Here is a 24,906-nt window from a genome sequence, read left to right on the forward strand (position 1 = left end):
AATAATGCATTGGATAGAAAAAGTCAATGGCTTGGGCTGTTAGCTGCAGAGGCAGAATCAGCTTTTCCTCATAGGAAGGGATGAGATGCTACTTGGATGAATTTGGCAGTTAATGGGAAACTGATCTGTAGCCTGGAATAAAGACCAGAGAATAGGGAGATGTCCCTTGTGATGCTTACATTATCTCACAACTGTTAACTCTCAGCTCTTGACAATTTACAACTCCAGTCACTCTATACAGCAATGCCCACTCACCAAAATGTCAGAAGATAGGGTGTAGGGAAGTGGGAAAAAGAGCAGGCATCAGGACATCGGACACTTTGCTCAACCCTGCCCATTCACATTACATAAGATAGGAAATAAACCATTCTTCTAGTTGCTCTTTCCCAAAATTCTATGACATATAAAGTGCTAGAAAGCCAAGTTCAAAAAACATCAGCAATTGGTGAATTCTTGGGTAACATCTGCTTGAATCTCTTGTCTCTGTAGCAGTGTAAACTGGGTTAGGAGTCCAGGACCCCAGGGCTACATTCAATACTACAAAAAGTGCTGCAATAAATATTTTGGCAAATATAGGACCTTTCTTTCTACATTTGACCTCCCTGAGGTATATGTCTAGCAAAGAGATTTCTGGATTAAAGGGTATGCTCATTTTCATGACTTTTTTAAAAGCATAATCAATAAATCAAGTATTTATTAAGTACTCACTAAGTACCAGAGCTGTGCTAAGGGCTGAGGATACAAAGATAAAAGCGAAACAGTTCCTGTCCTCAAAGAGCTTGTATTCTAAACATTGCATTCTATACCAACAGAATGGTTGGACCAATTCACAACTCCAGATGTATTATTACACCTGTCTTTCCACAGCACCTCAGTTTCAGTGTTTCAGAGAAACAGAGCTTCCTTCCCAACTTGTGAAGAGTCAGGGGAAGTCTTCCATCCGTTTGAATTGGGCAGGATTATGCTGACCTGACTGACAAAATAACAATTCTGAGCACCTAGGTGGCAAAGTGGATAGAGTGTTGTCCCTGGAGTCCGGAGCACCTGAGTTCAAATCTTGCCTTAGATATTAGCTATGTGACCCTGGACAAGTCACTTAACTCTGTTTGCCTCAGTTTCCTCATCTGTAAAATGAGCTGGAGAAGGAAATGGCAAATCACTCCAGTACCTTAGCCAAGAAAATCTCAAATGGGATCACAAAAAGTAAAAAAACAAACCAAAAAAAACCCCATTATTGAACAAAAACAAAATGCTGACCTGCGATGTTGAAACTGCTCTCCAAAAGGGACTTTAAAGAGCTGAGCAGGGCCATTAATGGAGATGTTGACATTCTCCCTCCACTCTCCCAGCCAAGAGGACCATTGGGATGGGTGTTCAAAAGACCAAGGAGAGAAGCAACCAAAAAATCCTTTAAGAACTGCAGAAAAGTGCCAAAAAGTTTAAATTTCCCCTCCTCTACTTTGTCTCCTTGCGCTAGCTATGCTAATAGACACTGTAAAAAAAATCATTTATTGTCATTCTTTTTAAATTTCTTATTCTAATTTCCTTTCTCTTTATTTACTTAAGGCTTACGGTCCATCATTAAAGCTCTGTATTGCATTGTCTGTATATTGACTGCATCTAGAGAGAGTACAAATGAGGGAACTAGCAGTAGCTACCTGAATACATGGTTTTTATAAATCAAAGATTATTTGTGACTTCCTGAATACATAGATTTTTATAAACCGATGCTTCTTTGCTCTGGTGACCAGAGGTGGTATGGGCTCTTGGTGAACCGTTAAGTTTTTGATTAATAATCTGTATTTTAAAAGGTTAGAAAAAGCTAACTTCCCAAAGACAAGAGTGTAAACTGGATCAAGACTTTGATTTTGCTTCTGCAAGTCAATGCCTGCAGCAGGCTGGTTCACTAACAAGAACTCAAGCGGCTGAGGTTAATTGCCACCTTCAGAAACACCCTGACCCCCACCGGGGATACCCAAGGGAGATGGCCAAAGGGAAGGCTCCACCCCCAAGCCCAGCCTCAAGGGCAGGGGCCGAGACTGCCGAGAGATTCTGCCCCGTCTCCTTCTGTTGGGAGGGGGAAAGTCCTCCTCAGCCAAACTCTACCCTGCACGGCGACACCTGCAGTCTACATAGATTTGTGTTAGTTCTCAAAAGATCTTGGATATTAAAACCTTATCAGAGGTATTTTATGCAAAGATGTTTTTCCTTTCGAAAGAGGGCTTCCCTGATAGGAGAAACTATTTTTATGTCCCCACTTCCCGGGAACCACACTTAACCACGCCTACCACCCAAACTGACTTCCCCAGGAGAGAGGATTGTGCGCATGCGCCATCTGAGCGAGGCAGGGCGGGGGGGGAGTGCGCGCATGCGCCGTCTCAGCGCCATCTTCTACACAGTGGGCAGGCAAGCCGCGGACGACGGACGGAAGTGGGTGTGCCCGAGACGGTGGCCGAAGAGGACCGCTCCGGAAAGGGCCGATGGAGTGAGGGGCGCAGACCGGCGGGGATCGGGGATCTCCGAGGCCGGTGCCGCCCGGAGCGGCAATGATTCCCCCACAGGAGGCGTCCGTGCGGCGGCGGGAGATAGAGGACAAATTGAAGCAGGTGAGGCCGAGGTGACGGGAGGAAGGACGGTATGGGGGGTGGAGGAAGGATTGGGGGGCGCGGAGGTGGGGAAGATCCCGGGGAGAAGGAAGGGGATGGGAGGCGGGCGGGAGTGGTGGACTCTCCTCTTCTCCTTTCCTGTTCTCCCCGGCCCCGCCTGCCCACTCCGCGGGGTGACTAATACCCACCCGTCCATCCCACCAGGAGGAGGAGACGCTCTCCTTCATCCGAGACAGCCTGGAGAAGAGCGACCAGCTCACCAAGAACATGGTGAGTGTGTGAAGCGGCCCTGGAGGTACCCCAAAGGCTATGGCCCCCCGACCCTGTCCAGGCAGCCACCCAACGAGCCTTTTTCAAGCATCTGCTATGTGCCAGGCACCATGCTAAACGCTGGGGATGCAGAAAGAGGCCAAAGACAGTGCCTGCCCTTGAGGAGCTTACAATCTAATGCGAGACACATCGTGCAAACAAATATATATATAGGATAAAATAAAGTATATGTGATTACAGAGAAGCTGGTGGATTATATCGCCCAGGGGTGTTTATGTGGCCTCAGTTTCCCCATCAATAACTTGAGGGGGTTGGACTCGTTGATCTCTAAAGCCCCTGGCAGTTTTGGCATTCTGTGCTCCGTATAATTGCATCATTCTCTGATTCTGTAATTTTTTTTCATTTTCGGTTCTGTTGGGCTTGGTACCACCGCTGTCTGGTTGCAGAGTTTTCAGTTTACCCAACCCCTCCCACCTGCTGCACCTCTTGAGTTAGGACCCAGAAACTGGTTACTCTTTCTTAGGTGATGTTTTCCTTACTAGTTCTTTGTCAGGTATCCTGAATAAACATTGATTGGGCATCCACCTGCACGTTACACTTTGTACCAAGAGTTATAGAATGTGGAGAAGAGGTGGCTTCCACCCTCAGTGAGCTTGTTTTCTAAAAAGGAAACAAGATGGGCACAAGAATGAATAGATTTATCTATGATTGTATACATATACTGATACACACTTCAGCAAGAGGATGGTAATAAAGGCACAATATGTATGTAAAAGCAGTGAATATATAGTTCTCTACCTCCAAATTTTAGTTTAGACACTCATTGTGTACAAGGATCTCTGCTAGGTAGTGAAGATACAAAAACTAAGGGAAACTGCCTGCCTTCAAGAAGCTACCAAGTGGCTGTAAGAAACGACGAGCAGGTGCATTTCAGAAAAACCTAGAAAGATTTAGGTGAACTGATGCTGAATGAAGTGAGCAGAGCCAGGAGAACACTCTATATAGCAGCAGCAGCATTGTGCAATGATTAACTATGATAGACTTAGCTCTACTCGTCAATACAATGATCCAAGACAGTTCCAAAAGACTTGTGATGGAAAAGGCTAAGCACAACCAGAAAAAGAACGGTGGAGTCTGAATGCAGATGGAAGCATACTATTTTCAGGTTTTTTTTTCTTTTTGTGGGTTTTTGCTTTTGTTCTGATTCTTCTTTTATAACATGACTAATGTGGAAATATGCTTAACTTGATTGTACATATATAACCTAAAAAAAGAAAAACAAGCTACCAAGTGATGGAATATGTATAGATAAAAGATATTTGAAGAGACTACCTATTGACAGTTGGAGAAATGAAAAGAAGCTTCATGGGGGAAAAGGCACTGAGCGGACCTTTGAGGGAAGATGAATTTTGAGAGTCAGAGTTGAAGAGGAAGTACATACTAGGTATGAGGCATGGCTTGTGCAAATGCATGGAGACAAAGTGTGGAATACCTAATTAAGGTAGGCAATGCACTTATTAAGCACTTGCTACGCCAGGGAATGGTCTAGCATGCTAAGAATATAAATGTGTGAAGGGGAAATAATATGAAATGAAGTTACAAAGTTACAAGATAGACTATGGAAAATTTAAAATTTGTGGGGAAGGAGATGAGGAGGGAGAGGGAAAAGTCCAGGATAACCCCAAAGTTACAATCCTGTGTAACTGGGAGCCTGGCTGGCCTTTCAACCAAAGTAGGGAAGTTTGGGGAGGCAGATTAAGAAGGAAAGAGAAGAACCTTGCTTTCATCGGTGTGAGCAATCTGTGCAAATCACAACCTCATCATCCCCTGCTAGGGTTTCATGAGTTTCTAGGGCCAAAAAACTCATCTCCCAATAACCAAGCATTTGGTGATGAGCTTCTCTGAACTTAACTAGACTGGTTCTCAGATGACATTTTGTCACTGGTTCAGTGTCCCAACTGGTGGAACCTACCAGAGGTTGCTTTTCATTCCAACAGACATCAGGATTCCAGGGTTCCCAACGCAGCATGATGAAGCATTGGAGCAGAGCTTTAGTGAAAAAATATCCGTATGTATGTAGTTACTTATAATAACCATACACATGTCTAACAAGAGGCAGTGGAGTGTGATGGATAGAGAGCTGGGATTGAAACTGAGAAGACCTGTAATGCATTGCAAGTCACTCAACCTCAGCACTTCTTAAACTGTGGGTCACGACCCCATATTGGATTGTGAAAAATTTGATAATAGTACAGGGTTTCTGAATTCGAAACTACTGAAAACTAATTAAAAATCAACCTTGTAATGAATCTGAAGTGTTTCCAGCACTGTTTGACCATGTTTCATAGAAGAACTTCACTGCAGCCTTGGTTCTGAACACAAAGCATGTACACTTTGCAATGCGCATGCCTTCAGGCCATGAACACCAAGGAACTCTGCCTAAACAGAAAAGGGGTCAAGAGTGGGGAAAGTTTAAGAAGCCCTGTTCTAGACAACTCTCTTAAGACTGTAAGTTGCAGAAAAGATACTGATCTATATTGGTAGAGGGAATTTCCTCACATTGGTCTTCCCATGCCTGGCATATACATAGTAGACACCTAATAAATGTTTTTTGACTGACTTGACTTATTCCTATACACATACGTACAGACGTACATATTTCACATAAGTAGAGGCAGAGAGTGGGTTTTGAAGGATTACCAGGACATCTGGAGCAAATGTTTTATGGGGCAATCTTCTATTTAATCCAAACAGGCCTCATAGAGGAGGGAAAATTAAAGTGAGTTTAAAGGGTGGAAGAGAAGTTATTCCAGGAATAGGAAACAGCTTCTGCAGGTGCTTAAAGAGAATAAAGAGTATATAAAGGAGTTGGGCTTGTTTTTACTGAAACAGATGCTGTAGGTAAAGAAGAAGGAAATAGAGATCTTAAATTAGGGAAGGGAAACTGTGAGAGAGCCCTAAAAACTATAAAGGATTTAGAGCTAGAGGAGATCTTAGAGATTATCGAGTCCAATCCCCTCATTTTGTAGAAAAGTGAAGTAGGTCTTTGTCCAAGGTCACAGAGAGCTGGGTTTCAAACTTAAATCTTATGGTTCCAAATTCAGCATTTTTTCCACTAGATTGCCCTCCTATTGTCTGTGGTCTTAACTCAAGCCAGTCTGCTAATACTTGTATTGCCAACCTCCTGGGGTTGTTGTGAGGAAAGTGCTGTATAAACTTTAAAGCACTGTAAGCCATGATCAGGCTCCAAGTTTCCCCCTTTCTTGCAGGTTTCAATCCTATCGTCTTTTGAGAGCCGGCTTATGAAGCTAGAGAACTCCATCATCCCTGTGCATAAGCAAACAGAGAACCTACAGCGATTGCAAGAGAATGTGGAGAAGACCCTGTCCTGTCTAGACCATGTCATCAGCTATTACCATGTGGCCAGTGACACGGAAAAGATAATTAGGGAAGGGTGAGCGAAGCCCAGCTTTCCACACTGTTATTCCTACCTGGACCAGAGAATCTCGGCCATGTGGTGGGGGGTATCTACAAATATTGATTCCCTTCTCAGAACATGACATCTTGAATCCCCTTCCTCTTAAACCCAGCAGAGCACAGGCCTCCCTGGTTTGTTGCAGGAACTCCTGAGTATCATGGACGGCTAAGTGTTGTGATGTGTTCATAGCTGCCCTTCCCAGCTGACCAGGGCCCTTTTCTGTTATAGCCCCACAGGAAGGCTGGAGGAGTACCTGGGATGCATGGCCAAAATCCAGAAGGCAGTGGAGTACTTTCAGGACAACAACCCTGACAGCCCAGAGCTGAACCGTGTGGTAAGGGGGCTTCTCTTTGCTCAGTACACTAGTATTGTTCAAGAAATATGAGAAGAAATAATCCTTGCTTTTGAGGATTTATGATAAAATATGGAGAATCTCGTGAGTCATGCCCAGCTGTTCCCATCCAGAGCCAGCATAACTACCAACATTTGAACCTGTTTATCACTAATTTAGGTGTGCCAGGTTATACCCAAGTGGAAAATGATTGGTGTGGCCCAGAAAGTATAGACTGTAGAAAAGAGTGAAAATAGCATTTTAGAAAGCATTAATTAGTGGTCAGAGGATCATAGGGCCACAAAGTAACTTTAAGGTCATTTAGTCCATCCCCTCATTTTATAGGTGAGGAAGCAGGTCCAAATGGCTCACCTAAAGTCATAAAGCTAGTAAGTGCCTAAGACAGCACTTGAACCCAGATCTTCCTGACTCCAAATGCATCAATCTATCCACTACACTGTGCTGCCTATAAATGGTGTCAATATTCATTCAGCATATGTTCATTGATCACCAACAACATGCTAGGTACTGTGCTAAGTGCTGAGCAAAGACTCAGAAATTGATAAGGATGAGTTTGTTGATGAGACAGTGAGTGGTTTTAAAGCTCGACCAGCACAGAGAGAAGGTATGAGCCAGCTACAGAACGTAACATGTTGAGGGAAGACCTTAAAACCCATAATTAGGAATTGCAGAACTGTGTAGCTTGTCCCTGCTGTTGAGCTGTTTACTTTGCTATTTAGATATATCCCTATTTTCATCAATGTTGATTCTTCTCGCCCCAACCCCATGTCATTTTTTTTCCTTAAAAAAGTACAATAGACCGAGAAGCTAGGACTACGGAACTGTATCTTCTCTTCCCAGACAGGAAGTTCCTTCATGAGAAACTAGGATATCAGATGCAGAAGTAAATAAAAATTTTAAATGCCAGTCAAGAGCATGTTGATCACAGTGTGTAGAATACTGTACCTAGAGGTGATGGCAAGCTGATGGAGCTTCCTTCTAAAGATCCCTAGTTTTATCATTGTAGGCTTTCCCTCCCAGGGTACAGATCACAACCTCCATGTCTTCTGAATGATTTTTGTCCCTGAAAGAACATGGATTTGAACTCAGGAGACCTGGGTTCTAATCCTGGCTTTGTTATTTTCTATCTGTGTGACTTTGGTTAAGTCATTTAACTTTTCTGCACTTTAGTATGCTTATCAATCAAATGAGGGGAGATTTGGACTTATTCAAGGGTTCTTAACTTTCTTCTCCTAGTCTAATGAACCCTAGAAAACCCACTCTTGAAATGTTTTGTTACCATTTATAATTGAAGGAATTGCAAAATTTTAGTTAGAGGTTAGTGAAAATAAAGATGTAATTTTTTTTTTCATCCAAGTTCACAGACACACATACATCCTCTTCCCAATTCTAGCCGTGAATCTCTGAGATCCCTTCTGGCTCTGAACCTGGGGTCTTTTCCACTTTTTGTAAAGTCTTTGTGTATGCTGTTGAGCAGAGCTGTCAAACTTGTCCCCCCTAAAAAAACAAAACTCAGATTAAAATGTAATTGGGAAATGTTTAACAAAATAAAAATACGATAGAAAATAGATAATGCTAACATGTATTTTTTCCAATGAATACATGGCCACAGAATCCCGTTTCTATTTGAATTTGACACCACTGTCAAGAGGAACTTCCTCCAGGTCTTTTAGGATTTTGTCAATACTGATACTCAGGTATTGCAGTAGTAGTTTTGGTGGAGGGGTAGGAGTAGTAAGAGGAAGGGGATTCAAGATGTCATGTTCTGAGAAGGGAGTCAATATTTGTAGATACCCCCACCACATGGCCAAGATTCTCTGGTCCAGGTAGGAGGGCTTCCCAGGAAACAGTATCTATCCATTTGTAAGAATATGAGTAAAACAACATGGTGGTGAAAATAAATTTAACACCAGGCAGTGAGAAGATTGAGTACCTCCTATGTCTGGCTTTTATATGTGAATGGAAACTCTGACGAGCCATGAAAGAGGGCAGAGTCATCTGGGCAGGTTGGGTGTGGGTTTATTTGAGTCAATTTGAAACTCTCTGCAGTGAGTGTGAGAGTGTGGGAGGAGGGGGAGAGACTTAGATTTGCAGAGTGGTGGGGAAGGAATATGAATGGCCTGTGTGAAGGCCTCAGTACAGAAATGAGATTAGCTGGCTTTACCCATAGGGGATTAAACATTCTCTTTCCTGTAGAAGTTCCTTTTTGAGCGTGGAAAAGAGTCCCTGGAGTCCGAGTTCCGAAGTTTGATGACTCGGCACAGTAAGGTCGTTTCCCCAGTGCTCGTTCTGGACCTGATCAGTGGGGACGATGACATGGAGGCTCAGGAGGACGTGGCCTTGGAGCATCTCTCTGAGAGTGTGCTCCATGATGTGATTCGAATTTCCCGCTGGCTGGTGGAATATGGGAGGAACCAGGGTGAGAGAGCCTGTCCTGATCTGCAGAGCTTTCTGCTCTTGGGGTGTGTGTGTGTGGGGGGGGGGGGCTTTGAAATCACTGGGCTCTGTACTTGGGGCTGTGTGGGCCATCTGAAAAGCAGAAGGCAGCAGGATGGCCTCGAGAGATTTGGCCATCTGGCCAGGAAGACAGGCAGATGCTGTTTGAAAAAACCCTTAGCAGGGTCCCTAAACACTATGCCTCTGTTTGCTCTGTCTCTCCTCAGATTTCATGAATGTTTACTATCAGATCCGTTCCAGTCAGCTGGACCGCTCAATCAAGGGCCTGAAAGAGCACTTTCGGAAAAGCAGCTCTTCTTCTGGTGTTCCCTATTCCCCTGCTATTCCCAATAAGAGGAAAGACACACCCACCAAAAAACCAGTCAAACGGCCAGGTGAGCCCCTATTGTGACTCATCTAACAGGACAAGCCCTCAACTTCCCTACTGTGCCAGGATATGAATTCCTTCTGGAATGGTGCTGGCTAGTAGAGGTGACTTAGCTGCTATGACATCTCTAGGGAGATTGTCTTTGTGGTGGCTTCTAGGTATCTGAGGAGAAAAGCAGGTATCTGTTCACCTAAGAAGGAGCAAAAGGATGAAAGCCATCCCCTCCCTCCCACAGAAGTACTTGGTTTTACATAAAACTTCTTTAGAGTGGAAGTCGGAAGATCTCTGGGAACCCAGGGAGTCCTAGGAACTCTGAAAGAGAATAGAACAGAACATTAGTTATTGGGCCATCGTCCTGCTTCTCCCTTACCCATCATCTGCTTGGTGTTTTTAGAGATGTTTTCATTTCTGAAGCTGGGCAGTTCTCTCTGGACATCTATGGAGCTATTGCTCCATGGACGTGCTCTTGGGAACAGAGCATCCTGAGTTCCCCTTGGGGAAGAAGTGGGTTTAACCTTTGGGTTTCATTTCAGTGTCAGTGCTGCATCCTGAGGTATTCTAGGGGAAGATAGTTATTAGGGTAAGGACTAGCACATGGAGTTGCTAGTATCTTGGGTGATCAGTTTACTCTTTTGGTTTTATTTTGTTTTTTCCCTCCCTTTTCTCCTTATCATCCCTGTGTCCCAAGCAGTCTACATTCCTGGGAATCAGTACTTCTGTGTGTCAGCCCACAGCTTGCCAGGCCTTGTCATTTCTGACACAGGAAGCTTTTCCTTGAGTGAGAGGCTATTCACACACAGCCCACGGCGGGGCTGGGATATTTCAGAGGGAGGATTCTGCTGCACCATCAGGGCCCACGAAGCCAGATTTCTGTATTTCCTGCCCCTGTTGACTATTCAAGATGGTCAAATCAGCCCCTAGCAATTCCACAGAGTCCTTCTTACCATTCTCACAGTAGTAAATTTTGGAGTGATAGCAATACCTCCCGTTTATATAGTACTTTTAAGTTTTATAAAATGCTACCTTCACAATAGCTTTGTGTGTTGTAGGGTTTGTTGGTTAGACCAAGAGTTCAACCCAGCCTTCAGTCTCATTCCTTATCTTCAACCTTATGCCCATACTGAGTGTGAGGAACTCAGGTCTCACACTTGAGAGAGAGAAGACACTTATTCCTCTTCTTCTCCAGAGTTCTACAATGTCTTACTGTTGAGTCTGAACTAAGTAAACTGGCTCATGGCAATGCCCAGGATCTGGGCCCTGGAACTGACGGGAAGAATTAGGAAGCTACAGCTTGGTACTCTAAGCCTGAAGGTCCGTGCTTCCCTCCCTCCCTCCCGTATAACTGTCCCAGGCCAACCCCCTCAGGGTGCCTACTGCAAACAGTAAAACTGTACTGGTAGGGTATTGCAGCCATGTCTCTGACAGCATTGGAACCAAGTGTCTCATTCAGAGGTCACATCTCCATTCTTTTCCCCACAAAGACTTCGTTGGGGGATATGGAATCTCAGCCCTTTATTTCACTTGTGGCTTTTGCCTGTTCCCCCCGTCAGTGTATTTTGCTCTCTCATTCTTTGCCAGACCCTTAGAACCCTGATTTTGCTGATTGTGGACAGCTCTCCATCCTTTTTGGAGACATACTTTCTCAGGAAGTAGTGACCTGACCCCACTGCCAGAGAGAACATAACCTGCTCTGAGCTTGTAAGCACGAGAGGAGAGACTCTAGATAATGGCCAAGAGCCACGAGGGGGCCTCAGGTGGAATTCCGGCAGCTACCGAATCCCAGGGTTGCAGAAGATCCTGCAGCTCTGAATTGTTCTAAACTGTGAGGAGGGGAACTAGGAAGGTCATGACACAGAACAATCACTGACGCCACCACTTGTGGACCTAACTGTCTGCTTGGCGTTAAGAGAAGTTGGAACAGGGAACTGGTCAGCTGTTCTTGTAGCCCTGATAGACTTGGCAGATGTTCTAGTGAGATCCTGGTTTCCTGGTCCATGCTGATGTATCAGTTAATTTCCCAGTTGGTTGTTTTTTTCCTGGGTGCCGGATTTGATTCTGACTAGTGTGACTATTTGTTTGGGAGAAGGAGGAGGCAAGGGCAAGAGATTCTGAGCACGAACAGTAGAGTTAGTCTTTTAATAACTAAATGTATTGCTGAGATACATGGAAAAGCTGAGCTGTTCAAAACCTCGCTGAAGTGGAGAGTGGCCGGTACCTAGGAGCCTGCTACAGTGAGCATTTTGATTCCAGAGTAGAGAGTGTCAGGGTTGGCAGGAAGGAAGAGGAGTCCCCCAGGGGAGAAAGAAGAGAAATCTCAAAGAAATAAGAGTTGAGCCTTTCTCCTTCCCCACCTACTCATGTACACATTTTGTTCAGCAGTTTGCTTTGTCCATTTAAACATTTTGTTTGACTTTTCCAAAGTTTTCTTTTTGGAGTGTCTTGTTCACACAGCAATGTCTGACCCAGGAAACTGCTGGCTTCATGATATTGTTTGTGTTGTTTTAACCTGACACTAACTGTTGTGTTTTTTTTCTTCCCATGCCAAGAATGTATACCCCACTTCTCAGTCCTTTCTCTGTTTCCCATGTTGTAGCTTCTGTTTAGTCCTCTCTTGGCTTCCAGGCTTTTTCCGAGTTCCTTTGGGCGATTTCAGTGACTTGCTCCTCCAGGGAGGCCCATGGCCTTTGGGCCTCTCTGCCTTCAGTCTTGGGCTTTCATCTCCCAAGGTTGCTTGGACCCTTTTCACTAACTCCTAGATTCCACTTCCCTTTTTCTGTTTGAATCTTGAGGACTAGCACTGAGCATGCTCACAGAACCCTCTCTAGAGTATGGGGATTAAGCTATGTGCCTGCTGGCTTCAAGTAGAGCTTGATCCAGGATCTTCAGGAGGGCCTCCCCTGGCAGATCCAGCAGACGGACTCTTTTCCAGCTGACTATCTCTACTTCGGCCGGCCAGGAGGTCAGGCTCCTCAGTAGCACCTTGTCTCTTCCAGGCACCATGCCTGTTTTGGTTGAAGTGCCACCCAGTGAGTGGAGTCTTGTTCTCTGCCTCTCGTGATGGGACTCTGCCCAGAGTCTCTCCCTCACCTGCTTTGCCTCCTAAGATTTACCCAGTTTCAGGAGGATCTGGGATCAAGGAACACTTTAAATAATTTCTGCTCCTAAGATTTCAGGGACTTGACTTTGGGACAAAGTGTTTCCTTTCCCTTATCTCACACCCCTAAGCCACAGGTGCCACCCTGGGAAGTGGCAGGGGCACTCTGGGCATGCTTACTGTTGTCAGGCTGGGTGTTGTGGGCCTTTGGGACTGGTGGAGGGCTGCTGCTGTTTTCTCTCACTCATTTCCTAGGTCTTCTTGTCTCCTCTCTGTGTGGCTCTGGTGACAGGGACGATTCGTAAGGCTCAGAACCTTCTGAAACAGTATTCTCAGCATGGTCTAGATGGGAAAAAGGGGGGTTCTAACCTCATTCCTCTGGAAGGTAATCACCCTGTATTTCCGTCTCTTTTCCACCCATTCCTTCACTGTGTATCCTATTCATTTGGTAGGGCAGAGCCTCCGACCATTCTGGGGCCCCCAACCCTTCCCTGGGCTGTGGAGGTAACCCTTCTTTCTGTAGCTGTGATAAGAGGGGAACATGGGGGGGAATTACAGTCTACTGGCATTACACTGGCTTCAGCTGGCATGGTGGCATTTTTCCCGATGCTTGGTCTAGACCTGTCTGGCTGACGGCAGCTCTGCCCTCCCGGAGGACACCCTGTTCCTTCCCTCCCTGTCTGTTCCTGTTTCCTTCTGTTTGAACTCAAGAAAAAGTTCTCTGCCAGTGGAGCAGCCCTTTCACATTCAGATTGACAGTGCAGCACTAAACTACCCCAGACCCCTTTGGGAAGTGAATGGTAAACAAAAATGGATATGACCAGACCCCTGGACAGACCACTCCCCACTTCCACCTGGTTAGCTGCTCTTAGCGGAACAGACTCTGTCCTCAAAGTGGGGATCACCTCTGCCAGGGTGACACCAAGAAGGCTTTTGTGCCTCTTGGAACCAGTAGCATCATTATTGGATAGCAGAGAAGTTTTCTCTCACTGGAGGGTAGAGATGAAGACGTTCACTGAGGCTCAGGGGAGTCAGAGTGCCTCTAGCTTCTCTAGTCTCCTTTTTCCTCATGCTCGGATTTTCCCTCTTAGCCTCCAGGCTCGGAGTGAAATGGGAAAGATGTAACTATTAGAGGGGCTTCCATGGGGCACTGCTAGTCAGGCTTGAAAAGGCTGTTCCAATGGCAATTTGAGACATAGGAGGGGCTCAGAGCCTTCTCCCAAGTCTCCCTATTCCCCATCCCCCCATCAAGTGTTACTCTGCTGGAGACTGAGGGGTTCCTACCCCTAAGAGACAGCCCACTCAGTCCCCTGGATAAACCGCTGCTTGTGTTTGTGCGGCCAACATCTCGCTAGGTCACGAGCATGATTTCCGAGTTAAGCATCTGTCCGAGGCCCTGAACGACAAGCACGGGCCACTGGCCGGTGAGTACTGTGGCATAACCCCGTAACCAGCTGCCGACGGCTTCCTTTGCAGCATCTCCCACTACGGGGCCAACATCTCGGCTGAACCCCTTGGCTTTTTTGGCCACTGTCCTACATTATCCTCTCTCTTTGGCTGTAGTTCTTGTTTGCCACCCTCCAGATGGGGGTACCGCTGCCTCAGGAGAGTGGAAAGACACTTCTCAGTGACCAGGGATGGAGATGGAGAAGAAGCCAGAGCTGCAGGGAGGCTGGGCAGCAGGAACAGAGGAGGATGACAGTGCTCTCCACCAGACCATAGCCCCTCGGCTCTGGCAGCAGCCCCAGTCCTGAATCCCATGGACTTCTGCCTCCCCTTCCCAGCTCTGAGTGCCCAGGGCTTCTCCCAGGCCATGTTGTTGTTGCTTTTGCCTATGAGAATACTCTTGCTGGCTGCTAATATTGGGACCCCTTATCTTCTCCCTTGGGGTGCTGGCTTCAAGGGATCCCTCCCTCTCCATCATATTTGGATGGAGGGCAGAGCTAATGTATTTTCTCAAGTTTTGGCCGCCAGGCCACTTAGCTCATTGGGGGCAATGTGTTTGCCACTGTCTCCATCCCTCCTAGTAGTGTTGCTAGGGGGAGCCATGCCAGGGTTCTCCCTAAAGCTCGTTCCACTGATAACTCTGCTGTAAGGGGATCAGCCTATGAAAGGAAACACCATTTTTTCAGTAGGAAAATGGAGCTGTGTTCAGTTCTCCTATAGTGAATGTTGCCACCCTACTATACACTAGGACTTCCTCCTGGCCAAGACTACTCATGGTCCTTAGCACTTGGCAGCTGGGTAGGACCTAGCCTAGCCTTTCTGAGAAAGGAGATTAAGGGATTTCTTCCTCCCTGCACCTGTAAGGGATGTAGATGTTCTGGGTATACACACTTCATTCTGTGGTCAGAGTTAACAGGAGAGAGTGAGGCTCCCCATTTTCTTTTTGTTCCCTTACACCCAGTACCCACATATTTTCCAGATACAGGGGGCAAGCTGTCTCCACTCTCCATGTTGCTGGTCTGGGCAGGAGGCAGAAGGCCTGGGGGGTAACTCACACTCCAGAGTTAACACTGGGCTGGGAGTGAAGTTGCTTCCCAAGCCCATGGCTCAGGGATCATGCTATCCCCACAGGGAGGGATGATATGCTGGATATGGAAATTGATGCCTACATCCACTGCGTCAGTGCCTTTGTCAAGTTGGCACAGAGCGAGTACCAGCTGCTGACGGATATCATTCCTGAGCACCATCAAAAAAAGACCTTTGACTCCCTTATCCAGGTCCTAGTTTTGCTTCTACATGAATTCTCTGGGCCCCTGCTCACCAGTCTCATTCATGCCTGCTTATAGTCAGAGCCATGTCTAGATTTTCTGAAACTTGTAATGGGATAGCCCTCTTTACCCAGCCATCATTGAGCCCCCAGAAAACCTGTGTTGTTTTCCGTACTTTCCATGTCTTGAAAGTATTTCACCCAGCCCCCCCCATAGAACATGCCCCACCTCCCACTTTCCCCTTCATCTCCTTTCCACCTAGAGGCCTGTCTTTCCTCCACTGAGCTCTGCTGAATTGCCTCCCTCTGACCCCTTCCTCTTAGGACGCGTTGGATGGACTAATGATGGAGGGGGAGAACATTGTGTCAGTTGCCCGCAAGGCTATCATCCGACATGACTACTCAGCTGTACTCACAGTCTTCCCCATCCTCCGACACCTCAAGCAAACCAAGCCTGAGTTTGATCAAGTACTCCAGGTATGTGGCAAGGAGATGATTATGAAGCAAGAAAGGCGGGGATATTAACATTCAGCCTCAGCTTTGCCTTCCCCATATTTCTTTTCCCTTAAGCCTCCTCCATACAAATCTGTAAGCCAAGTCAGCAAGCATATATTAAGTGCCTACTGTGTGCTAGTCTGGGGAGACAAAGAAAGGCAAAAAAAAAAACAAAAACCCAGTCCCAGCTGTCAAGGAGCTCACAGTCTAATGGGTAACTCAACATGAAAACAACTGTATACAAACAAGATAATACAGGATGAGTTGGGGGTCATCTCAGAAGGAAGGCACTAACATTAAGGAGGGCTGGGAAAGGCTTCTTGCAGAAGATGGGGCTTTAGCTGAGACCTGAAGAAAGCCAGGGAGGCCTTCCTGGAGATAGAGATGAGGATGGGGAACAGCCAGGGAAAACACTCAGGTCAGTAGAGGGAGTGTCCTGTGTGAGGAAGAGCCAGGATCATCATCACCAGATCAAAGAGGATGTGAAGGGGAGGAAGGTATAAGAAGTTGCCCTTGGAATCTCTTCTTTTGGTCATGTGTGTCCCTGCTCTGCTGTGAGGCCTTTCCTGATCCACCATTTGTTAGCACTCCTCTCCCATCCCCACATCCCACAAAAAAACTTTGTATTCATTTTATGTATTTTTTGCATTGACTTGTGTCTGCACATGTTTTTCCCCACCCCAATAGAATATAAGCTTCTCGAGGGCAGGGACTATTTTCTTTTTAATCTTTGTATCCCTAGAGCCTAGCACAGTGCCTGGCACATGGACACATAATAAATGTTTGTTATAGCAGTTAGAACTTGGAGGTTTATTAAAAAAAAAAAAAGCATCTTATAGATGTCATCATTTGATCCTCCCAACAGCTCTCTAAGGGCAAGTAGCAAAAGTTTTACTACCCCATTTTACAGATGAGGAATCTGAGGCTCAGAGTGGTTAACTTGTCCAAGGTAATACCATTACTTGAGTGACAGAGCTGGGATTTGAACCCAGGTCTTCTGATTCTAAATCTAGCATTCTTGTCATTCTACCAAGCTAACCTTTTCCCCATTCTCCATTCCACTTTTCTGCTTTCCAGCTAGGGACCAGCCCCCACCCATCTTCCGCATGGCCCTGGGCAGGTGGGAGCAGGTAGCCTGTTGTCAGTGCGGAGAGGACAAGTGCATATGCCTTCCTGGCCCAGAGGGAGTGAGGGTGGAGCTGGGAGTCTCCTGCTGGGCCAGGCCTCCAGAGAACTTCTGGGAGGGAAGGAGGTGTGTCAGCTGCTGGAGGGCAGTGGGCTCTTTCCAATTGTCCGGAGTATCCCCATAGGGCACAGCTGCCAGCACCAAGAACAAGCTGCCAGGACTCATTACCTCCATGGAGACCACTGGTGCCAAAGCCCTGGAGGACTTTGCTGATAACATCAAGGTACCTTTTCTTCTGGACCAGGGCAGAAGCCATGAGAGGGGAGTTGGCTAAGGACATCTGAATGACCTGGTATGGAGACAGTTCAGCTGAGCTCAGAGTTGCAGGAGAAATAGGGTTACAGAATTAGGGGAAGGCAGAGGGAGATGGGGTAATGTGCTACCAGTTTGGAACATACCACCACGTGCTTTCCTTTTTTTCTCAGGACTGGCTTCCAGATCCCTTTTGGGACTAGGAAGTGCTTGTCTACCATTTCCCTGCCTTTTTTCCTTGTTATGGCTTTGGGGCCTCAGCTTGAAGAATTGAGGTGGACTTCCCCAGCTCCTGCAGGCCTAGTCAACATCTGCCAGAAGGCCCCAGGAAGTGGGAGGGGGAGGGAGAGACCTCCAAGGTAGAAAACCGCTATGGGAAGCCATCCAAAGAGGCCTCTTCAGTCACTCTTGTAATTGTGTGGTGGCATTCTTTTTTCCACAGAATGACCCAGACAAGGAGTACAATATGCCCAAGGATGGCACTGTGCACGAGCTCACAAGCAACGTAGGTGCTGCTGGGAAGACTTTTGTGATTGGGAATGAATGTATTGTAAGAAACATCAAGGCCGAGTCTAATCCTAGGGCATCCTGAACATTTGGCTTGGAGGGTCCTGCCTTTGTGCCTCCTAAGTGTTGGGCAGGGTTGGGGATGGGCAGCAGTAGTTCTTACAGCCCTTAAACGGACAGTGTCCCTTTGCATGGCGAGTCACAGAGTGCATCATTTAAATCTGCAGCCTATGCCTTTCTCAAGGGAGGAGGGACCCTGGGCTTTATAGGCTTATGCCAATACTCATCCTGGTTAGTCTTGTGAGGGGGGCAGTAACTGCCCTTCTCCTGGGCATAGGGGGATGAAGTAGATAGCCAGCTGGGATTTTGAAACCTATTTGTCCAACTTTTTATTTCTGACCCCATTCTCTCTCCACTTAGGCCATCCTCTTCCTTCAGCAGCTTCTAGACTTCCAGGAAACAGCTGGTGCCATGCTGGCCTCACAAGGTACCATTCTCACTCCTCATTCACAGCCTTCCGGTTGGTCACACCTCTCTCTGGCCACCAGGGAGCTTTCATCTCTAGGCCTAGGCAACTCTGGGTGGAGGGAAAGGGCAAGGGGAATGTTTTCTCTATAGCTACATTAATATGAAAAATTCTGAGAGGCCCAGTCAAGCGATTCTAATAGGGATTTCGAATCCAGAAGAGCGTGGGAGATTGTGGACAGAGAGGTGTGACTAAGTGTCCTGTCTTGTCTTGACACTCCTTTAACTTTCTTGGCTAACAGTCACATGTCCCTAGGAGGGTTTCATGTGGTCCCACCTGCCTCCATGTTTTTCCACCTCTTCTCCTTACTTTTCCCTCTGTTTTGTCCACCTGTTCTGCTTACAACAGCTTCAGACAGCTTGTCTTTGCAGTGTCTAAGGACATGGGCATCCTCAGCATCTATTTCCAGGTTCTCCAAGCCAGAACCAGGCTAAAGACCTGTCATGACAGGCCCAGGGCTTGGGAGGCAGTGGGGGAGGGGAGAGGTGGAGGGGGAGAGCTTTTGGGAGGTCATCAGAGCCTGGTGAGCGTGTCCCCCAGGTGTCCCTCTATTCTCCCTCTTAGGGAATGGAGATGTGCAAAGTTCCATTTTATTCCCTGGGTTGCAGAGAGCTCATTCTGACCTGTGTGTGCTCAGGCTTTCTTGGGGTGATGAATGTCTGCTTGCTTCTGGATGAGATTGCTGTTTCTAACCTATTTTTTTGCACTTTGCATCTTTCTGTTTTCCCTCTCTCTTTTCTCCTTTGCCTCCTTTTTCTGTCTGCTCTGCCTCTAACTCCGTAGTCCTTGGGGACACATACAATATTCCTTTAGACCCCCGAGGTAAGCAGTGGGGATCTGGCTCCTCATCACTTCTCCTCCCTGTAGGAGCAGTTGGAATTCTGAATTGATCAACAGGACAGAGTTTGGGGTGGTTATTGAGGTTGAGGGTGGAAGTTGAAGGGGGAGGCTCTTAGTCTCTTCATGGGAAGTTCTAGACGTCGGTTCCTTCTTTCATAGTTGGTTTGGGTTGGAGCTCATCCTGATAGCAACCTTGCTGTCTTTCCCCTGCTCAGTAACTGCACCCACATTCCAATCTGCCTGTGGCCTCACCACTTCCTTCCCCTACTCTCCTCCTGTCCCCTGGACCCTATAATGTCTGCAAGAGGGGTTGGATGAAGAGGGGCTATGAGGAAGGCACAGTGGGGAGGCCGTAAGCAGTCTGCTCCTCGATCTTCCCATTGGGATCCAAGACTAGTGGGTTGAGTGGGTCTTACCAACTTTGCCCAGAGGAGGGGTGTGGTCTGAAGTTATTTTCATATCCCTGCTTTGCCAGCATTTGCACTTACACATTCTCCGGAGGTACTAGCTTACCTGTTCCTGGGGCTCAGGTCTTTTCCCCACTTTCCCTGATGAAGGGCCCAGCTTGGCAGGAGAAAGTTGGATTGGCTTGATGTCTCCCTTTCTTTGAAGTTCTTCCCTGGCCCTTGCAAACTGGCAGGTCCGTTGTTTGGCAAGCCAGACAGCTCTGTTCTCTGCTCTCCATCAGGATAACTTGTCCAAGGCTTTTCTTCTTACAGAGACAAGTTCCTCTGCCACCAGCTATAACTCTGAATTCAACAAGCGACTACTAAGCACCTATATCTGTGAGTGTTCTGTCTGACCCTCCCAGCTCGCAGCAGCTGCTGGGCCCTTGGCCTCACAGGCCTCTCCTTCCCTTGTATACTCTTTACCTGTTCGCACAGCCCCTATAAAGAGGGTTGCACCCTGACTTCTGATTCCAAGGCCTAAAGGAAGCCAGATAGGTCTTGAAGCCTCAAGTCCCTGGGTCACGATACTCAGTATAGCAACATCTGAGATGTGACAGGGAACAGGGCCCTGGTAGCCTCTGACCCTGCTGGGGAATTATGGGCCAGGGTTTGGTTTGTGGGTCCCTTGACTTGCTACTAGACAGGCCTCCCAAGCTTGGCCCCATCCCTTTCTGTGCAGGTAAAGTTCTCGGTAACCTGCAGCTGAACTTGCTCAGCAAGTCTAAGGTGTATGAGGACCCAGCTCTAAGGGCCATTTTCCTGCACAATAACTACAACTACATCCTCAAGTCCCTGGAGAAGTAAGTGTGTCACCACCCCCAGTCCCAGGCATCACTCACATGGCTCTGTCCTTCTCCATGTTCTCATAGCTGGTCCCTTATCTTCCTGAGTTTTTTCTTCTCCTTTAACTAAGGTTTTTGAAGCCTTCTTTACTGTATATACAAGTGAGAAGGAGAAGTGTCTACTGGACAGAGCCGACTGTGTTGAAGACTTTTTCTCTTAAATTCTGTACTGGGTCCCCAAAGTTGACTTCAGCTGACCGTTGTGACAAGGCTTCATGGGGCAGCAGCTAAAGCAGCCCCTTTCCCCCTTTGTTCCAAAGGTCTGAACTCATCCACCTGGTGGCAGTGACCCAGAAGACAGCTGAGCGCTTGTATCGAGATCACATTGAACAGCAGATCCAGACGTACCAGCGCAGGTCAGACGAGTTGGGTCCCCTACTCCCTACTCCACCCCATCCCCCTGTTTTGTGCTGTCCTCTCCCACGATTCCTTGTGCTCCCTATTCAGCTTTTATCCTAGGGCAGCATGTGGGAAAACGATGGCCACCCTAGGGTGGGGCCTCTCATCTCTGTCTTACTCATTGTTTGGTTTCATCCCACTTTGGGGGTGATACTGGCTTGACCACTGATGCTGAACCTCAAGGATCATTTTCCCTCTGTAGCCAAATGGACTAATATATTTTGGTTATTCTATTCAGAGCTGAACCTTATTTAAGAATAAGAGTGGTTGAAGTAGTTCTGTAAACAGAAATAAATCAGCTAATTAGAATTTTAGAGGGTTGGATTAATTTACAGGCCAAGTGACTAATGAAGTGTGGCAAAAAGTTTATTCATATACAGTTCATATTAGAGCTCATATACTGTACATTTTAGAGATAACTAAGGTAGAGAAACACACGCACAGGATGGGAAAGATGAGAAAGACAAAGGATGGGTCAAAGAATCTTCTGAGCCTCTATCTCATTCTCTTCCCTAATTCTGTGTCTCCTTCCTCTTTGACCTTTTCTGTAGGTCTCTTTTTCCCTTTCCATCTTCTCTTTCTCTTCTGTCCAATCTTGTGTATCTCTCTACTTTAATTGGTTGTCATTTAGAATTGTATTCTGTAGTATCTGTTGAGCATTTTATGTTCCTTGTTCTTTATAATTACATGGGGAAACCCCCCTCCCCCCAAAAAATTGCTTTTTGGTTTAGTTTGACCCAAGATTAGAGAAAAGAAAGAATGAAAAGAGACCATTCTCCCTCCTATCCACTCCTACCCTTATCTCTCCCCACACACACCTGTTCTAGAGGAAGAAAGAGATTAAGGGCTGTGAGTATGTTTCGCCATACCCTTCTCTTGCTCTTATATTCTTGCTCTTGTGTCTTGGCAGCTGGCTAAAGGTGACTGACTACATTTCTGAAAAGAACTTACCTGTATTCCAACCAGGAGTCAAGGTAAATAGGACAGAAAATGTATGCTGTTCAGAGGTCACGTTCAGCTGATATGACACCTTCTTGTCTCTGCACAGAAACTCAGAAAGAGGGATTATTTTTGTCTCCACCTCCAAGCTTGAGAGTAAAATGGGCATGTGATTGAGGCTGTCTGGTCATACTGGACTGTTTCTCCCAGAAAGAATTCTGGGAAGGGTACCTAGAAGCAGCCTGAGTGACCAGTGCCACCCTAGGTATGGCCACTGAGCAGAGGAATTATACCAACCCTTATTTGACTCACATTGTGGTATATTCAGAGATGCCTAGGGTCTGCTTAACCTGGATTGGTACATTTTCATTTATTTTTGTTTCTTTTAAATTTGTTATTGCTATCTTTTGACTGTATGCCTTCACAATCACCTTCATTTACAAATATACCTTCCCAGCTTCCCTGCCCAGAGAGCCATTGCTTGTAATAAACAATAAAAAAGGAGGAGGGGAAAAAAAGCAGTGCCTGACTGTACATGCAGTGTTCCATCCCGGTGGTTCCCTACTTCTGCTCGGCCACACATCACCTTGATCATTTTGCTTGGTTGGGTTTGTCTTGCACTTTCCACTTACATTGTCATGCGCCTTGTGTAGATGGTTTCCCTGCTCATCTCACTCTGCACCCGTGCACGCTCCTCTCTATTCATCATGTTTGTTTTTGCTTTCAGTACAATAATGTTCCATTTTATTTATGTAACACAATTTGTTTCTTTATTCCCCAGTTGATGAGCATCTACTTTGTTTCCAGTACTTTGCTGTTACAAAAAAATGCCGCTCTAAATATTTTCTGTCTTTGACCTTCCTGGGTCTCTGCTTAGCAATTGGACTTCCGGAGTGGATATTTTAGTGACTTTCCAAACTCCAGAATGGTTATATTAATTTACAGGTCCACCTGCAATTGCTTTAGTATGCCTGTCTCCACAACCCCTCCAACATTGACTATTCCCATCTTTTGTCATATTTGCCAGTTTGCTGGGTGTGAAGCAAAACTTCAGTTATTTTGATTTACATTTCTTATTAGTGATTTGGAACAACCTTTCCTATGCCAGTCATTTGCAGCTATTCTTTTGAGAATTGTATGTATTGCTTGACCACTTACCCAAGGAGAAGACTCCTGGTCTTATATATTTGTGTTGGTGCTCTATGTAGTTTGGATGTCATACCGTTATCAGAGATGTTTGAAGCAAAGATTAGTGCATTTCAAGTGGTACCAGCTCTCTTTGTTTGCTCCTAAGAATAAAACAATGCGGTCCCCAATGTTTAGGATGCACTCCGGTCGATCTCTAGTTCTGGCAGAGCCGGCCAGTGCCTGGTTGGACTTCACACGTCCTATGGCATGTACCAGACCAGAACGAAAGGTGCCTGGGTGACTGTCACAGGACGACATGTTTCCTGATGTATCCTTTGTTTTCATTGCTATAAGTTATGACTAAGTAATGGGCCCTAAGAGTTTTCATCAGGATGGAAACTTGGACCAAGAAGGGAAGCTGGTGGAGCGATCATTTTGGGAGCGATCCTACAGGACAGGGAAAATGATCTGTTTTCAGAGTGGAACAGGCTCATCTGTCTTCTCTCTTCTCTCTGTCCCTAGCTCCGGGACAAGGAGCGGCAGATGATCAAGGAGCGCTTTAAGGTGAGCCGTAACACAGCCCTCTTCTTCCTCTGCCGGTGCTGCTATGTGAACTGGAGCCCCTGGGCCATTGTCCCCTTTCGCAGCTGACTCCTCTCTACCCACATTCCCTGAAGGGCTTCAATGATGGCCTTGAGGAGCTCTGCAAGATCCAGAAGGCCTGGGCCATCCCGGACACTGAGCAGAGGGACAAGATCCGCCAGGCTCAAAAGCACATTGTCAAGGAGAACTACGGGGCCTTCCTGCACAGGTAGGTCCTCTTTTTTTCCTCCCCCCAGCCCCCAACCTTCCTAGCCGAATCTTTGTGAAGATTCTTGCTTAGCCCATCCGGCTTGTGTCCCCAGCAAAGGGAATAAATAGGGAGACGGGCTGGGATTGGAAAACCAGTGTCTCTACCTTCCGCCCTGGGGCATGTGGTGAGCACGCCACCATGCTGAACCCCAAACCCGGAAATTCCCAGCAGGGAATCCTAAAATCCTAGACTAGGGGGTGGAACTCTACAGCTGCCCTTTCCCTTCTTGATTATCCTATGCCTGGACAGGTATGCCAGCATACCCTTCACCAAGAATCCTGAGAAGTACATCAAGTACCGCGTGGAGCAGGTGGAGGATATGATCGAGCGCCTGTTTGACACATCCGCCTGATTCTGCCGGATCACTGTGGCATCTCTGTGGCCCCCAGCAGGCCTCACCCCATTTATCAGACAGATAAACCAGGGTTCACACTGCTCTTTGGCTGAGTGAGTTTGAAGTCCTTTGGGGCAGGGACCTCTCTCTAGAGATCTTATTCTCCAACTCTTCTTCCTTCTGACAGCCCTGCTTTCATTGGGTCCATGACCCCTCTCTTCCCAACTTGGTACTGTAACTGTCTCTGGGGGAAGGAGGGAAGAAGGCAGACAAAGGGCAGCAGAATGGCCCATCTCCCACTGACTTAGGTAGAATCCCTGAGCTAAGGGTTCTGATCCTCTTCTCAGCTCTCAGACTCTTGGTGTCTGTGTGGCTGAGGGGTAGAACCAAGGTCATCCTGCCCAGTTGTCCTCTCCTGGAGCTGAGTCAAGAGCATTTAGTGGAAACAAAAGGGTCATGATCCCAAGCTGAGGCCCTCCACAGCCCTTAGATCAGAAGGAGCTCTCCACCTTTTCCTTCTCCTTAGCAATAGGCATGAAGAGGTGGCAGGTACCATCTTCACTCTCTGCTTCTCCGTTCTCCTCGAATTACCTTTAGTTGCCATAGGCACCCTGGGACATTAGAGGAATCATCCCTTCATGCTGTCTGTCAGTACCGTACTGCTTTCCCCCTAGCAGGAGGACATAAAAAGAACCCTTACTTCTCCCCAACCCTGCATTCCATATAGTTGTTCCCCATGTACTTTATGGACTGAACTTCTCATTGTGCATGGTGTTCTTCTCGTTGACATAATGTAAATACCCCAAGTTTCAGGATCAG

The 24,906-nt window shown here is 46.7% G+C and overlaps 1 protein-coding gene across 4 annotated transcripts; it reads left to right on the top strand.

Annotated features, from left to right (window-relative positions):
- The first annotated feature begins 2,426 nt into the window (after window positions 1-2,426).
- EXOC7 (exocyst complex component 7) lies at window positions 2,427-24,191 on the top strand. 4 transcript variants are annotated; one of them, XM_027873240.1, is made up of 20 exons: window positions 2,427-2,606; window positions 2,811-2,876; window positions 6,146-6,330; window positions 6,583-6,688; window positions 8,903-9,125; window positions 9,370-9,537; window positions 12,917-13,009; window positions 13,980-14,048; window positions 15,202-15,347; window positions 15,662-15,814; window positions 17,143-17,241; window positions 17,713-17,775; window positions 18,198-18,264; window positions 19,863-19,928; window positions 20,272-20,392; window positions 20,695-20,790; window positions 21,744-21,807; window positions 23,423-23,464; window positions 23,578-23,711; window positions 24,003-24,191. In XM_027873240.1, exons 1-20 carry the CDS (start codon window positions 2,547-2,549, stop codon window positions 24,103-24,105), a joined length of 2,124 nt encoding a protein of 707 aa, XP_027729041.1. In that variant the 5' UTR covers window positions 2,427-2,546; the 3' UTR covers window positions 24,106-24,191. The 4 variants fall into 4 exon arrangements, with proteins under 4 accessions (XP_027729041.1, XP_027729042.1, XP_027729043.1 ...); XM_027873241.1 differs by lacking the exon at window positions 13,980-14,048; XM_027873242.1 differs by lacking the exon at window positions 12,917-13,009 and having other exon boundaries at window positions 2,428-2,606.
- The last annotated feature ends 715 nt before the right edge of the window (window positions 24,192-24,906 follow it).

The sequence above is a fragment of the Vombatus ursinus genome, unplaced genomic scaffold (assembly GCF_900497805.2).
Source record: "Vombatus ursinus unplaced genomic scaffold, bare-nosed wombat genome assembly UNPS02014801.1, whole genome shotgun sequence".
Lineage (NCBI taxonomy): Eukaryota > Metazoa > Chordata > Mammalia > Diprotodontia > Vombatidae > Vombatus > Vombatus ursinus.